General features: G+C 43.5%; 1 protein-coding gene across 4 annotated transcripts in view; it reads right to left on the bottom strand.

Moving 5' to 3' along the window:
- Nucleotides 1-17,395, bottom strand: part of MYO18B (myosin XVIIIB) — a 186,517-nt gene that overhangs the window by 20,860 nt on the left and 148,262 nt on the right. For all 4 annotated transcript variants that reach the window (XM_039505043.1, XM_039505045.1, XM_039505044.1 and 1 more), the window contains 3 exons: nucleotides 14,340-14,473; nucleotides 11,281-11,322; nucleotides 10,020-10,181 (listed from right to left, as the gene is read on the bottom strand). In XM_039505043.1, the coding sequence (XP_039360977.1) occupies nucleotides 10,020-10,181; nucleotides 11,281-11,322; nucleotides 14,340-14,473 (338 nt within the window). The remainder of the gene's footprint in view (nucleotides 1-10,019; nucleotides 10,182-11,280; nucleotides 11,323-14,339; nucleotides 14,474-17,395) is intronic.

Raw genomic sequence — 17,395 nt, forward strand, 5'->3', positions numbered from 1 at the left:
AGCACATTATAATTGCAAAGCAAAACATTGTAAACACCACAGAAAATGCTTTGCTTAAATTAGAGGCAAACTAAGACCTGATACAAAAAAATCTAAAAGCATTTGCAAGCCAAATAGAATTCTGTAGTGTGCAATCCACACCAAGGCAAATGACATACAACACTAATTAGTGAAGATTACACAGCAATTAACATGATTATGATTATGCTAGTTGAAATAATTTATACCATAATATCCACACTTGCATTGCAATACAATGCATGTCCAGAGAAAAAAGAATATCAACCAAATGATGCTCTTGGTTCTGCATGTATGAAAACCAGTACAGCTCCAAGGCAGTAAGAGAGAAGAACTTGTCCAGATTTCAGGAAGAAATTTTCCTGTCACGCTATCAATGCAAGGCAGTTCTGAGTTTTTAATAGAAATTATTTGCTTTTGATAATATAATGTTTTAAAATAAAATAAGTAACATGGCCATTTCCTGACTGCTCCAAGGCCTCCAGTTCTAATATAATAAGAATATTCAGATACTGAAATCCAAACCTAGGTGATCTCCCTTTTTTGTGTCTTCAAGCGGTTCTTTCCCTATTATAGTAAACACATAAATAAATTATAAAGTTCAAAGTAATTTATTATCTGGGATTAGGCTCTGGCTATCATCCAATACAAGCAGTTAGCCCCCACAAGATCTTAAGAACAATTGGATGTATCCTGATCTGTTTTCATGAACATGAAAGTGTGACACTGTCCTCTCAAGATTCCAGAACTACACTTGAGAGCTGTGCTGATGGCTCTATGTGGTCAGTGTTGCTGCCGTATGTGCTACCACATCTGAGAGAGACTAAGCTTTGTTTCCGAAAACTCCCTTGGACGGAAGGGTCTAACAATGCCAAGGAGGCACCAGGGGGAAAGAATAGCTAGTGATGTTCATCAGCCATTGACTTGGAATTGAAATCCTTGGATGCTTTGCACTCACAAGGGCAGCGTAGCTGCAGTGAATAGTGCCACAAGATTCCCAAGATGACATAGCATGTGCTAAGTGCCACAAATATACGTCTGTCTTCTACTCCTGCCGTCTTGTAAACTAGTAACAGCTCACTGAGATCATCTGGGGAAAGGGGAACTCTGCTTCAAGAGAGGAAACTGACAGCTTCCGAACAAGACCCTGCAGGAAGACTAGCACCAGAGGGACCAGAGCAAGTAGCTCTCATTCGTCAAGAAGAGTTGTCCTATGACATGAAAAGAGATTGAGTGAAACTGTGTCTCTTACTCCTCCCCTTCGCTCCTGAAGGTAGCTTCACTCACTTGTTGTAACAAGGTCTGCAGAAAATCTTTGCAGATCCCATAATCACCAGTGCTGGGCGGCACTCATCTTTGGAACTTGCAGAGAGACATTTAAAGCTTGAGCAATGTAAATATTTACTACCAGGTTGTCAACACAGATGCCAATCGAGCCAAAATTACCATTGCAGACGTTGTGCCATTTCGTCATCACTCCTCTTGGAAGAGTCAATACTAATGAGCATGACTGAACACTCCTGCCCTCTACTGCATGAAACTAGAAGCACATGTCACAGATCACACACTAGTAACAGCTAATGGAGCTGCTCCTTTTGCAGCAGGACAGTCAAAGTTCTGTCCCCACCATCACCATGAAGCTCCAAGTAGGCATCATTGTGAGAACCATGAAGTTTCCAGGGTGCAGTGGGCTTGTTACTATATCAATGGGCCTAGAGAAAAGACAGACCCTTCATCCCACAGAAGAGTATCTGCAAGGAACCCAGAGTGTAAGAGATGACTGCTATAGTATAACCTAAGTCTAGTAGGGATGTGACGAATACCCAAAACCGTTATGATTTGTATGTGTGCGTCCAGTCACTCTGGGACTGTTCAGAATTGTTTGGATACTGACCCCTCCAAGTGAAGGCCCCCTGAATAGTCCCCTATCTCCTGCATACTGGGCTTAGAACCTTTGTAGTTCAGCAATTTCAATCTTGTTACCCAAGGATGCAGTAAATTCACATAGTTTTGAAGTCACTTTCTAATAAAAAGTTGACATTTTATTCCGACTGTGAGATGTCTCTGATTTACTGGGATTCAGAGTTGACAGCCATTTTTGTCCAAAAACTTAATATCAGAGAATTACAGAAAAAGTTAATCAAATTCCTGATCTCTGTGCACTGGGCTGAATATAACAGCCTCATATCACTCCCTTTTGGGAGCGGCTAGTTCAGGAAAGGAAAACTATCCTGCATATATTAGCAAGAAGTGAATGCTAGGTAGCTTTGTTTCTCATTACTGGGGGTTTGGGTAAGCGAAATCTTAATAAAACTGAGATCAACTGAGACAAGACACATGGGCTCTTTCTCATTAACTCACTAGATTCATCATCTTCCATTTGTTTTCATTTGATACAGCTTCCTGCCTACTACTTCAGTCTTAGATTATCTGAGGCCATTTGCAGTTATAAGGTTAGGATTTGGAATCTGCCTTTCCATGGACTTTAGAACGACTCTAAATTGTGACATCTCTTCCAGCCTGAATGCAAAGGATCGTTTTGAAATTAAGCCATGGCTGGACCAATATGTTGCTTTTATTTATCTCTCTATAGAGATAAATACTGTGCTGCCCACAGTCTATATTGCTGCCCGTTTATTATAAACCCAGCACAGTTCAGCTCAATAATGTAGTTTAATCCATCATTTCTGATCTATTGCCATTCATTTGCAGTTACACCTAAGTAATTTGGACCAAAGACCTAAGACATCCATAGGAATTAAGCTAAAAGCGTTCTTAAATACAATGCTAGAGTAGAATTCTGCACACTAAGGATGCTCTGCTCGCTGATGAAGGACTCATGTCAATTTCCTATGCCTAAGTCTAACCATTGCATTTATTGGTTTTAAATTCCATTTCATACCAGCAATAGACAAGGCTCAGAAAGGCATTTTCAACCTACAACAAAAATGATTTAAAATATTAGCTGAGTGGGGACTTGCTCTTCAGAAAATTAATTCTGGTTTGTATTTATTTTACCATGTAAACCTGAATTCACAGGGCTCAGACCTCGCCACAATAAGAATGGAGTGTTTAACATTATAGGGAAGACACTAGTATTAATCTTGAAAAATCACATAAACTCAGTGTAGCTACATATCAGACTGCACACAACTACAGGGTGACTATACATCAGGTAGGAACTAAACCCACTTTGCAATGACTGCAGTCTGAAAGTCAGGTAATGAAAAAGATATGTGCATAATACAAGCAAAAGCGACTTGGAGCTAGATTGTGCCATGGATTGCGTGGGCATGAGACGTGCCAGGGGGTAACCTCCCCCCTTGCTCCACCACACACACAAATCTCTTATGTTCCTGTATAGTCTCCCTGGCCTTGGTTCTGGGTATGCTGGAGAAAGCAGGTGGGTGGTGAGTGAGTAGAGGCTTGGCTGGTTCAGCTGATCTGGGGAGAGGGGTACTGCAAATAAATTTGCTACTGCAAATAAATACTGGGAGCCTGGAGAGATTCCCTTCCCTGTGCAGTCCCTGGACCAATGGAGCTATGTACCTTCTCCCACACAAGGCTCCTGGCAAAGCAATGGCATAGACCTTGATCTGAGGACTTCTGAAAATCCAGTCCATGTAAGTGCTTCACATCTGGGATGTAAAGTCACTGATTGTCTGAAGATCCCCATAATACCAGGGAGGAATTTCAAATAAGATGCCCGCCTTGTGTCTTCATTTCCAGGGCTATTCGGAGGGTTTCAGTCAAATCCTTAACACTTAGGTGCCCAATTCTGAACCCTTCCTCATGCAGAGTAGCATTTCCTCATGTCAGGATTCTCTCTGGTTTCAACTGGCCTGTTCTCAGGAATAAATTCTATTCCTGCAAGCAAAGGCTGCACACTTGGCCTCTGTGCTAATGTCATTTTGTGTGTGTTTTATGTTCCGACCTTTTTCTGGGGCTAATTTCCTCAATTTCTAGTCCCTCACAGCTGGGAGCCAAGCTGACCCACATTAAGTATCTAGCTGTCTGGCTGCTTATATATGCCATTGTCCAACTTGCTTACAGCCTGCTTACATTTTCTTCAAAAATTAACATGTCAGACATTTATACACTTTAATATAAAATCTTCCCTCAGTGGTAAACATGTGAGCGTATGGCACACGAATCCACAGATAGACGGCATTATCTCTTTAAATCACCTCTAGAGAATACATCAAGGAATATTATCCTGCTTGAAGTGTTTTTTTGAAGTAGCGGCTTTCATCTACCATTCCACTGATCCTGGTTTGGAACCAACTACCTTCTTTGATTTGATGGTTTGACCTTAAATACCACGCTCTCCCACTGAGCTTCCTTCTCCACATGTTGAAAAGAATGTAGCCTGAAACATTTTCACAGTCTCTGGGCCAAGAACTGTAGAGTACCTGACCTGATTAGGCGGTCACTTTTCTACAGCGGTTTTAAATAACGTATTAAAATTAATACACAACAGATTAACCTCTCAATTATGCCCCACAATGTAACTTTCCTGTTTCCACCTCTTTTCTCTACTCTTCAGCCTATAAAATGGCAGCTATCTTAAATGATGGTGCGATCTGTCAAACCAAGACATATTTGTAAAATGCAGACTTGACAAGACATTCTTCATGACCTTTGGTACTCTTTTGCCATTGTGTGATAACTCCCTCTTTTTAACATTCATGTATAACAACATTTACAGGTGTCTCCTCTGTTCCCCTCCATGTACCTGCAAACTACACAAGATTGGAAAAAAGCTTTCCAAGAGTGCTTGCTGAAGGCTGCTTCTGAGTAGTTTAGCAGACTAAAATAGTTCATTAGTTGATGTGTTATGCAAACATGCATATTGAACAAAATACGAAATTGTGTATATTTTAATTAGACAGCAAGTATTGAAAATGTAATAAAATATCTATGCCAGATAAGCCACTTTGATGAATCCATCAGCAATGTTTGCAAATTGATTGATTTTTCCCCCTACTGTTTTAAAAATACACTGGCTTGAAAGAAAAATAGACGTGAAATCAGTAGATGCCACCACCTGTGGTGACTAGGACTGATTCAAAAGGCAATCCTGGTGCCCAGCAATCACTGATGCGGTGTTATTACTGAATAACAAGCAACATGCAGTAAGGCACCTGCAGCCGGTATGTTTAGGTTCTCACTTGGACCTGCAGTTGCTTTTGCATTTAGATTAGAATCACATCTCCTGAGGGTTTGCCCTCCACTGTCCACACCGAATGGGCGACAATGGTTCTGGCTGAGATATTGGTGCATTGCTTAGGAAAAGGGCTGGTAGGCGGCTCTTGTGCCATGTCGTTTGAAGCAGTCAAGAGATGGAAGGAGTTGTTCAGTCCCTCTTTTCTCTCCATTAAATGGTGGGAACAGCGGTGAGAGTCTCTGTGAGCAGCAGTAGACAGCACTCCGACCCTAAGCCTTTTACCTTCTCACCACCAACTGGGGCATGTCATGCAGAGAATCACTTACTGTACAATGGCACATCATTCACTGTGTCATTTTTCTCCGCCTAGATGGGTGAGTTTGCATGTGTCTCCAGTTGTAGCTAAAGCTTTTGACAAGGCACATGATTGCTAAAGGGCAAACACAAGCCACTGGCATCACAGCACTAGTCTGACTAGCAAACAGAGACCCAAGCATCTCTCCCTACTCCTTGCTTCACAGCTGTGGCTATATCGCCACCCCTGACGCCTCCACAAACAACAAGCTGTTTCTGAAGCAAATTGTGAACGGCTGCTGCACACTTTCCGACGGGGCAGAATGTTAGACCTGAGCCAGCCCTTTAGGGGTCTGCAGATGATGTCACCAAAATATCAGCGTCTGGGCCAGGTGTCTTCAGTGTGCGCCTGCTCTGAGAACCTCGAGCTCTGCTGAGCTGCAGTGGCATGACTGTGTCCGTCAGAGGCAATATCAGCTCCATCGGAATAGGCAGTTTGCAGCCAAACAGAAGGTGCAGGGGCTCCTGAGCATGGCTGCTCATGTGAAGCCAGGGCTGAGATCAGTCACAGAAGTGGAGGCAACTTCTCTATAAGACATCATGCTTCTTCCTCCAGGGTTGCAACAAGGGCGATCACAGCTTCTCTCTTCTTCTAGCTCTTCTATTGTTCACTAAGCCCCATACGAGACAATAGACAGCTACCTCTATTTGTGAGACCGAGAGGGAAAAGCCCAGTAGGAACCAATTAAATGGACCTCTGCCAGATCCAGGAACAAAACCATGTATTTACTAAAAAGTGACAAAGAGTCCTGTGGTACCTTATAGACTAACAGACGTATTGGAGCATGAGCTTTCGTGGGTGAATACCCACTTTGTCAGACGCATGACATGTATTTACTATTTGTTCTTCTCTGTTGCTAAGTAGAACTTCTAAAGTTTTGTCAAAGAAGAAAAATAATAGCTTGTTTGTTCCAAAATGTGGTTTAAAAAAGCCATGGTAGACATTTTTGTGGTTCTTGCTCAAAGTCGGTCTTGTTCTTGTTCGTTGATCACAAGCACTGGGGCACTATTATGGATACAACTTGCTGCAATGTTAAGCCTGTCCGTGGCGTGGATTTACCTTCCAGATAGAGAGCATTTGTCTTTTTAGACAGCTGGTTCATCCCATGTATTCTATCCAGTGTCTGCACCACACTCCAGTCCAGACCTAACAATTCACACTGAGAACAGAGTGGCACTTTTGATTCTGAATTTTCCCTCCTATATTCTCCTTAGAATGGGGCCCATTCTGTCTGTACACACTTGATAGATATTTTGCACTGACAGAAGGTCCAGCAGTAGTCTGAGCTTGGCAAACCCTCTGTGACGGGGCGGTTCTGGCGGGACCCAACTGAGAGTGCCAAATCAGGACCAATTGCTCAAACAGGGCAGTCACAGCCCTAGGCTGGGGTTTTTCCACTTCTAAGGCAAACCAAACCAGCCAGACAAAGAGGACTTCGGTCTTACCCCACTGGCTAACCACAAGTCACACAAGCAATTTCCTTAGACACTCCAGTCTCCCAGTATCACCACCAGTGCACTCTTCCTGGGGATGAATGGTTATGAAAACCAACACCCCAATAAAAGAAAAAGGTTCTCTCGATCCCAAAGGACCAAGCCCCAGACCCAGGTCAATATACACATCAGATCTTACCCACAAATCACGCTGTTGCCAATCCTTTAGAATCTAAAATCTAAAGGTTTATTTATAAAGGGGAAAAGGTAGAGATGAGAGCTAGAATTGGTTAAATGGAATCAATTACATACAGTAATGGCAAAGTTCTTAGTTCAGGCTTGCAGCAGTGATGGAGTAAACTGCAGGTTCAAATCAAGTCTCTGGAACATCCCCCGCTGGGATGGGTCATTCAGTCCTTTGTGGGGAGCTTCAGTTTGTAGCAAAGTCCCTCCAGAGGTAAGAAGCAGGATTGAAGACAAGATGGAGATGAGGCATTAGCCTTAGATAGGCTTTTCCAGGTGTAAGAACCTCTTTGTCCTTACTGTGGAAAATTATAGCAAAATGGAGTCTGGAGTCACATGGGCCAGTCCCTGCATACTTCGCTGAGTCCTAAGGCGTGTCTGTCTTCTCTCCATGGGTCAATTGTGTAGCTGATGGTCCTTAATGGGCCATCAAGCAGGCTAAGCAGAGCTAACACCAACTTGTCTGGGATATCCCCCATAAGCACATCACCAACTTGAAATACAGACAGTATAGAGCCAATATACATAACTTCAACTAAAAATGATACATGCACACAGACAGCATAATCATAACCAGCCACCCATAACCTGGTCTTAGACACCTTATATGACCCCCTTTACCTAAGATTTGGTGCCACTACAGGACCTTGGTTGCAACCCATGTTCTATATGGTCCCAATTTATATCAATAACGTCACACCCTCTCATTAGCATCCTGCAAAGTATACATGGTCTGTGGCACACGAGATGTCCATGTGGCCTACCTTGTCCTGTCAAACAGAGAGAAATTTCAGTGGCAGCTGCCAGATATGGTTTCCATTGCCGACTTCATTCTGCTGCAAATCTGACCAAGTATCCAAAATGAAAGGGCTTGAAATAAGCATGCCCTACATTGCAAAGGCTGTCAAACAGCCGCTGAACTGCTTCAAGAGTAGAAGAAAGATCTTGTGCTTAAAGCGGTGGACTGGGATTCAGGAGAGCTGGGTAAATCACTTAGACTCTCTGTGCCCCAGTTCCTCATCTATAAAACAGAGCCAATAATATTTCCCTCCCTGGCATGCTGGTGAAGTGCTAAGGCACGAGGTGAAATGCACCGTGGAAGAAGTCTAAATTAAAAAATGTAGTTTGGTTTGTGATGTAGGCCACAATTACTGTTTTCCCTTTTGTGGAATTGATCAGTAGTATTGTGACATGCTTGGTGATCTGACCAAAGCTGGCCTGTCCATCCACTGATTCACACACATTTCCTTCGTACCACCATCTCCACCTGCACCAGGCTTCTGCGCACGGGCGCTATGGGTGAAATCCTGACCCCACTGAAGTCAATGGGAAAAGTCCCATTAACCTCAGTGAGGCCAGGATTTCACCCTGTGATTCCGTTACTTCCTTGAAGGAGAGTAGCCACACAATTACTGTAAATAAATTTGAGAACATCTAGGTGTGGGTCTATTACAGTGTCCAGTGCAAGCAATATGAAATCCTCTCATGTTAGGTCATGGTCTTCCAACTCATTCAGTAAATGCCTCTGTCTCTCTTTAACATCACCATTTTCTGTTGTTCCACATAACATTCCCATTGCTAATAGTGCTAACGCAGCTACCAATTGCAATAGGAGCATCTATTTAGAGAAATCATAGAGTACTTCCTAACACAGTGGTTCTTAGAGGTCTGCCAGCGGATACACCACCTCATCTAGATATTTACCTAGTTTTACAACAGGCTACATAAAAAGCACTAGCGAAGTCAGTACAAACTAAAATTTCATACAGACAATGACTGGTTTATACAGCTCTATGTACTATTCACTGAAATGTAAGTACAATATTTATATTCTAATCGATTTATTTTATAATTATATGGTAAAATGAGAAAGTCAGCCATTTTTCAGTAACAGCGTGACACTTTAGTATTGTGTGACACTTTAGTATAGTGTGACACTTTAGTATTTTTATGTCTGATTTTATAAGCAAGTCGTTTTGAAGTGCGGTGGAACTAGGGAGTACACAAGACAAATCAGACTCCTGAAAGAGGTACAGCAGTCTGGAAAGGTTGAGAGCCACTGTCCTAACATGATACTGCAGTAATGAGGTGAGTACTAAAGATAAAGATGTGACCAAGACTGCGTGAAACAGGGAACTCTGAATACTAGTCTTAAGTTTTCCCAAACTTATTGTGACTCAAAGTTCTGGATATTGATCCGAACAGAAAGTCCACAGCTTTTTAACGTTCACCAGTCGGTAGTTCTTACCCAGCTGAATGTAGTCCCTTGTATTTAAAAGGGCAATGAACGATCATCAGAAATAAACACCAGCTAGTGACCTACGTCACAACGAAATGTCATTGCTTTGGAGGTCTGGTCAAGTGACGGGTACTGGGGTGGAAGAGCTGATGTTGGCTGTTTACTCTGTAATTCTAGGAAGGCAAGATGGAGAAGTGCAGCTTCACACAGGAAATACTGTACCCTTAACATACTATTAGCCTCATAGCGCCTTGCTGCCTCGTTGCAATCTGCCAAGTTTAAAAGCACGCAAAATCAGAAATCTGCATGGCTTTTTAAAAAGAAGTAACTGATTCCAAAGCTGGCTGCTGCAGCTCCTGAAGGCCCTAGGAAGGCGATCTATGTTTTCTTGGCTCCCGTGCCTTGTACATCCTGCTGTGTGTGGCACTTGGCATTTAGTGTTTAAAGTTTCTACAGAGGATATGTTTGATGTGAGCTCTCTGTTTCTCACAACTCGACCTGCAGCACATACCATCCATTACCACTGATCTTTTTTAGTCTAAGAAAGTTCTGGACAGCTCTTACCTCAGGCTCGGGGTGCTGCGGCTGCCCAGGGATTGCCTTGAGAGACTTCCAGCCACGCTGGGACCTGAAGGTGATGACCAGCCCACTGAAGACCCCATCCAGGATTTGATGCTTTCTTCTGGCTCCAGACTTAGAGTGGAGCCTAAACTAGACTGATTGTCCCTGGAAGCAGAACACACCACCATTTTACTTTGCATTCACTCTGGCATGCCCTCCTTCTCCAAAGACAGCAAAGAAACCTGAGGTAAGCTGGCAAATGGGGTATTTGAAAATCTTATCCTGAGTAGGCTCTCTCACCTGGCTTTGCAGGTTCCCTGGACTGGAAACAACCATATGCCTGCCTCTCACCGTGTTGCAGAATTTGTGCTCCAGACCCAGGTCAAACCAAGCCATGCACACGAAAAGTGAAGTGGGGGAAAGATGACTAAAACCTAGATAGGTTCTCTCAGGGTGGTAGTTTGGGGTGGCTTTTGTTTGATCTGTATTGGTCCCTTCATCCCTATTTTTTTTTTTGCACCTCTAGATGACTGAATCTGTTCTGGTCTCTCACAGCATCAGCACAGATTGGCTCAGAGTCTGCTCTGAGTGCACATGGAACAAACTTTTCCAGGCAACATGATTTTCATGGAATTGCCGCTTCAGATGACTGTATCTCCTTATGCTGGTGAAAATGCTCTGTAACCTGGCGTGGTGGTGTGCAAACACAACCCCCATCTTATTCATTGTATGTTCAGTGTGGGAAGATGGCTTTAATCGTAAAACACGTTTCATAGAATCATAGACTTTAAGGTCACATTTGAACCAGTACTCCTGGGCTGTATCAGAGGTGGGTACAAACCTTCCAAAAGGGTTTCACACTGTGTTAGGGGTTTGGTCCTGTATTCATTTGTCATTAGTGTCCACTCCTGATATGGTGATAGGTTGATTCCCTTTAAGAGATTCACTTCCTTTAAGAGGACAAGCCAGTTTAATATTCTCAAATCAGACCCGGCAAAGAAAAAAAAATTGTGACCATCTATCTTGGATTAATAGGCAGAATATCTAGGGAAAATGTGGAAGATCAATGTAGCTGCAGCATATGTAAAGGCAATACATCTGAAATTCCATCTGAAACTAATCAAAGCACATCTAATACGAACACAATCACATTTTCACCAGGTATTGACATCTCCTTGGAAAACGAGATTTTGATAACTATGAGTCAATATCACAAAAAATGTGAAACACTTTAACCACCCAGCAAATCTTAGGGTTCACTTACATATCTCTTCTTAAACAGGCAGATTCCAGGGCCGTCTGGACACTGTAATGAAGGAAGAAAAGATCATTGCACTTGGTGATGGATTGTGCTGTCTTTACTAAACCACAGTGGAAGTCAGAGGATCAGCTTCTGTCTGAGGAGACCAAAAACATTTCAGATTCATTGTAACACAACTTTCTCCTCCAGCTGTCATTACAAGGAGGAGCAGAGCTACCAGGGCCTTTTCCTATCTGTCCAAAATATGTCCTAAAAATCAGACATACTGGAAATAAAGGCATATGGGTGTGTGTACACACACATACACACACAAAGGCCACAGTTGTGCACACTGGGGGAAAGGTATATTGGTAGAGTGATGTATGCCAGTCCAGAGCCCACTGATGGTAATGCAAGTTGTGCCAGTTGAATGGCTAACTATCCTGTAACATGCCCAAACACACAGCCCAGATCTGTAGGCTGACGAAAGGGACTGATGTGACAAGTACATGTTATGCCTGCTGTGAGCCACAATGCTATTTGCAGTTCTTCTGCATCCGAGCGTATTGGTTTTCCTAGGATCTACTTAGTGCAATATGTTTGGGGCTTGATGCTGCTCTCACGCCTGTGTCCATCAGAATTAACTCCACGGAAGTCAGAGGGGAGACCCAACATCAGGCACTGATCAGTTGTAAATCTGAGCCCCCTGCAATGCATCATAAACCTGGTTTGTTATAGACCTGGTAGCGTTCAATGAACCGTCCAGAAGGACTGAATTTACTAATTCAACAGGTTGGGCTTGTTTTAGGATCCACTGGTTAAAAGTTAAAGACTGCAGGGAAATGAGAAAATCTGAAGCCATGGATGTAGAGGAGGGTAAGTAACTGTAAAAAGGGCCGAACACCATTTACTTCAGCACAGCAGCCTGGAGAGTCCCTGCTGAGAAGTACTTCTCACCTCGGAGGAAAGCGTGACTTGTACCTGAAATCAGTTCTGATTAGAAAGGGCATTTCTGAGCTCTTGGGTTTCACCCTGTTCTACTCCGTTTAATAATTAGGGAAAGAACTGCATCTTTTCAAAGAATGGTATCAATATATATATGTATATACACACACGCACACACGCCCCATTCTTTGAAAATATATAATCTTTATATAATATTGAATAAGTATATCTTTTCAAAGAATGGAGTGTGTGTGTGTGTGTGTGTGTGTGTGTGTGTGTGTGTGTGTGTGTGTAACCCTTCTCTCTCTTTGTCATAAAGCCCTCTTAGCAATGAGGGAACAACAATCATCAGAATGAAGCTAGTCCAAAAATGGGGAATGGAAATTTTTTCTTGTCAACATTTTTCAACCAGCTCTCCTGCAAAAACGGATTCTCTCTCCCCACCCAACCTCGATTTTGAAGGCAAGGAAATGTCACAGGGCTGTCTGGTTTTTTTAAATCAACAACGTTAACTTATTGAGCATCTAGTTGTCAGAAGTCTGATAATTAGATGATCTGTGGAAAGGTCCTTCTCTCACATTAGCAGCTATGGCTGGGTAGCCCAGTGCATGCCCCTTTAAGACTGAGGCTTCGCAGGAGACTTCCTCTTGCAAAGAGAGAGGAGCCCTGTATTCAGGGCAGAGGGAGCCAGGAAGAGACAGAGCAGATTTATTTTCAGGAAGAACATCCTATTAGATCTGTTGCAAGAGCAATGGCCTTGTCTGGAGGCTGTCTGGGAAAGAGACACTCCGAAGCAGTCAAAGAGACTAAAAAGAAGTTAGAAAGACAGATGGCGCTGGACTGATTTACCATTAAAGAACAAATATTTTAAGAGTTGTGTGAAGATGAGTAATAGAAGGGAGGTTTCAGACTAGCATTTCAGGTATTTGACTGTATCTGTGAAGCCATGGGGAAAAGAATGACTTTCGCTGAGTAAGAACAGGTCTCTCAAACACAGATCTGGGAAGAGCACTGGAGAGACAGCAGGGCATCCTGGGTTTGGGGGCAAATTCCCCTGATCTGGAGATGAGTCAGTCATTTGTTTTGTTTAGCACAAAATTCACTGCTGGAATTATTTTGCCTTTTAATTTGTTGGAGAATTTTATTTTTAAATTTATTTGGTAACAGCCTTTTTAAAGGCTTGTTGTCAAGGTTTTTAGGTGGTAAATTTAACTTGCACTGGATTCATTTTGCCCAACAGTCTGAAAGCACAAGGTCACAAGCACTTCTCTGCAGGAAGGAAATGTGTTGGAGAATAAAGATTTCAATTCCAACTGGTATTTCTGAGCCTCCTGCTGGGAACATGCATTTTTCTGAAAAGTGAGATCATTTTGTGACACTGGCACTAAAACGATTATCCCATCCGAGACTGGAAATGCTTTTCCCAGTGGCTTTAATATCTGATTAACAAACAGGAGGAAAACTTTAAAAATTAAGCATACAGTTTTAACTATTCAACACTGACATTTTTATCATTAAGTTTAGCCCCCTTCGATCCTGGCCTAAATCCACTTCAGTTGTGACACAGTAAAAGGAAGTTATCCAAAGGCTGAAGGACACATGCAAAGTTAGGGCCTGGTTTTCCCATTGCCCTGTACCTTGTGTAGCCATTTCCACTTGTGTTAAAACCCTGCTCTGCTGCATTGAGAGCATTTGCCTCCTATTTTGCACTGGTTCAAATGACTGCACAAGGTGAAGAGCCATGAGCCATGGAGCAGCAGGCTCTCATGGCCACCGCTATATTCATGACACCAAACACAGGGGGATTAACCCTCCCCCTGAGGGAAACCATGCATCTGGTGGAAAACGGAACAGTGATTTTTGGAACCAAAAATCTTTTTTCATTGATAAATGGTCTTTTTTTCTTAAAGGAAAAATTTTGCATAGTAGGTGGCACTCACAAACTAAGCTGAGTGGGATGATTTACATGAACGTAGAAAATGGACCAATAATTTTTGTGACTAGACTATTTCCATCACAATTAGAGACATCAGGCCACATGGTGCCTAGTGTATCTGCACTAACTTTAGAATGCTTCCCCCAGGGGTGAACCTGGCCTTCTTTGTTTTGGCTTGTTTCTTTGGTTTTAGTCTAGATACCTTTCTGTATCACTTTCATCACTGGATTGCACCTCTTCGAGGGCGACCTGCAGATCCGCAATGCGTCTGATCGAGGTTTCCAGGTCAGCTTGCAAGGTCTGCCTCACTGCAAACAGCTCATCTACCTGCTTCTCCTAGGAAAAACATATGTTAAGATTAGGTTTTGCTCAGGAAAGTTGCAGACATTCAGCCATGGACCTACATATCCGAGAAGGGTAACAAACCATTCACTTACATGATGTATTTTCTTATAGAATGTATTTGTTATTATTCCAGTAACACCTAGAGATGCCAACCAAGATCGTGCTAAGTCATGTGCGAACACATGATAAGAGACCGGTCACTGCCTCGAAGAGCTTACCATCTGAATAGACAAGATAAGCCAGACAAAGGGTGGAAGAAAGGAAACACTAGTATCTGATGTGCAAATGGGAAACTGAGGCATGGGGAGGTGAGGTGACTTCCCCAAGGTCACCCAGGAAGTCAGTAGAAGACCCGGGGACTGTACCCAGGTCTGCGGAGTCTAGTGATTTTAACCATTAGTCTAGCTCCTCTTCCCTTCAAGAGCAGCGGTGTTATGGCAGAGGTTACAGTGCACCCCCAAATCCTGTAAGGAGACCCCCAAACTCCTGAACATTTCCTCTCATTTTGAATACTAACAGAGCTACATCCTCTGGTGGCTTTTGACCTTGGGTTTTGGCCTCATGTTCTTTTCTGGTTTTGCTGAAACAGCCTTTAGAATTGCATTAACCTACCATATTTCTATCCCTCAAAATAAAATGAAACGAAACAAATGCAGGATCCTCTCTCCCTCCTGGGTGCAGCCAGCAGTTGTGCCTGTGCTCTCTGTGTGGCGGTGTTACACTGATCTGGCCAGAGGATAGAGTCCATGCTCTAGGATGCCTTTCCCATCTTTTGAGTCTTTGACCCATTGGGTTTGGTTCCACCACAACTCTCTTAACGCTCAGGTTTTAAGATTCAGTTAAATTGTGCTTTATCCAGGCGAGATGTGAGTAAGGAAGCAGCTCATTCATAAGACTAATCTGGGAACAGACCTGCTGAGAGTGCAGGGGCCAAAGGGACATTTTTTGTGTATTTCTGGGTTGCTTATCCACTTACGTAACATGGTACAAACTGCTGTAAGACAAAGCTCTTTTCTGAAACGTTGCCAGCTTGTAAGAAAATCAGAAGCTCAATTTAAACCAATGGGAGGGGGGGGAAGCGTCACAATCCTGGATTCTATTGTCACCGTCAACATCAGCAACAGGCTGTGGCTGAGATTTTCCCATCATAATTGCAATAATGGCTGCGTGAGCTGGCGCTAATCACATGGAGATTTCACTCTTTTACCACTCGCAGTCTTAACTTTGCAGTTTTAATTTGCTTTTGCGTCTTTCCAGCTCACATCTAGAAAGGCGTTCTTCAGCCCGCTTTCCTGAACCATCACATGACAGAGACAGAGCACGCAAGCTGCAAATTTAACTTGATTGAAGGTGCCAGCTGTAAAATTGCCGTCTCTGTGGTGACAAGGTGAGAGATGATTTGTAGTGCAGGCAGCGACAGGCCTTAGTGCAGGAGCCAGCCGCCTGTCAGAGTAAATAATGAAAGCCCTGGTATCACAGGGTGAGCGGCCCTTAGGGGAATAGCATTTCAGTTCATAAAACATGCAAAGAAATGTCTGAGTTGGGACTGCACACAATCACAGTCGCTTTGGGGAATGCTCTGATACTTGTAGGGACTATAACGCCACCCAGATCTTTTTCAAATCTAGCATTTCCAGGCCTTTATTTTCTGCCTATTAGGGGGGAAATGTGAGTGGACATCTGACTGGTTCCCTTCATGGAACTCCCCAGCCTGGGAGTTAGAGTGGGAAAGGACATAGCAGGTCATTTTGTTCATCCTCGTGCCGATGCAGGTCAGCTGGGTATGAAAAGTGCCCCGGGACATGGCGTTCTGCTCTGGTCCTGTGGCGTTATAGGGCACACAGTAGCAGACACTACAACTGAGGTGGGAGATGCACCCAAATGAAAAAAAGCAAAATACTCTAGCCTGGGAACATAGGCAGGGAAGTGTTAAATCCCATGGGGAGAAAATGCAGAGCTTTAGCGACCACGTCCGTAATCAGCTACTTGTACATTTAAAACCAGCAGTAAAAAACCCTATTGATAAAAAAGCAAACCTTCAGATATACCGATAACAGCCCCAATTAAAATAATTCCTCCGCTCCGGGAAGATGTGACTCAATGAAATGTAGTTCACTGGCTGCGTTCTGGTTTTGCTGCATTCTATTATTATTTTCCTGACATACCGATGGAGGACTGCACTCCCCCCTCAACACAATGGGATGGAATCGCTTCTCTGTATCTGGGAATTCAGCCACTTTCTTACTCAATTTGGTGAAAATAAAAGACCTCGGAGTCTTCTACAGAGGTGAAATATTACCAAATAACGTAATCTCAGCAGCTTGCTTTGTGAGGACGCTCTCTCTCCTTGGGCAGCTCTGTGAACATCAGCTTGTTTTACATTGTGTTCACTTGTTGTTATGACTGTCTACCAAATGTTAAGGCTGCAATTTTCAGTGCTGCTTCTAAGGGCTCTGGCCTGCCCGTTCCCATTAAAAGCAGTGCCAACGGAGCCCCCAGAAAGGAAGTGAGACCATCGAGTGAAATTCACCCGTATACCAAGGCCAGCACAAGGCGACTGCGTAAGTCCCACTCAGAGCCACAGAGGTAGATTGAACCTTGGGTCGGCCTGGAGGATGGGGCAGCCCCTTGCAGAAGTAGTGGGACAAAACTCACCCCGAGTCACAGTCTCCCCCCTGCTCAGCTCGGTCTCTAGTACAGGGAAGTAAGTTGTGACACCCCTTTCTGGAGTAGCGCTTACCTCCCTCCTCGCAGCTGGCTGGCTCTGCTGGTTGGCACACAAGAGGGCAGATCCATGGCTCTACCCCTCCTTACCCCATTCATTCCCCTACGGGGTATCAGCTGCACAACCTCTTCTCTCTCCCACCCCATTAGTGAGCTTCATACTGAGTCATCGGTTCTATGCCCCCCTTG

Source organism: Mauremys reevesii, linkage group 18, assembly GCF_016161935.1.
Source record: "Mauremys reevesii isolate NIE-2019 linkage group 18, ASM1616193v1, whole genome shotgun sequence".
In the NCBI taxonomy this organism is placed as follows: domain Eukaryota; kingdom Metazoa; phylum Chordata; order Testudines; family Geoemydidae; genus Mauremys; species Mauremys reevesii.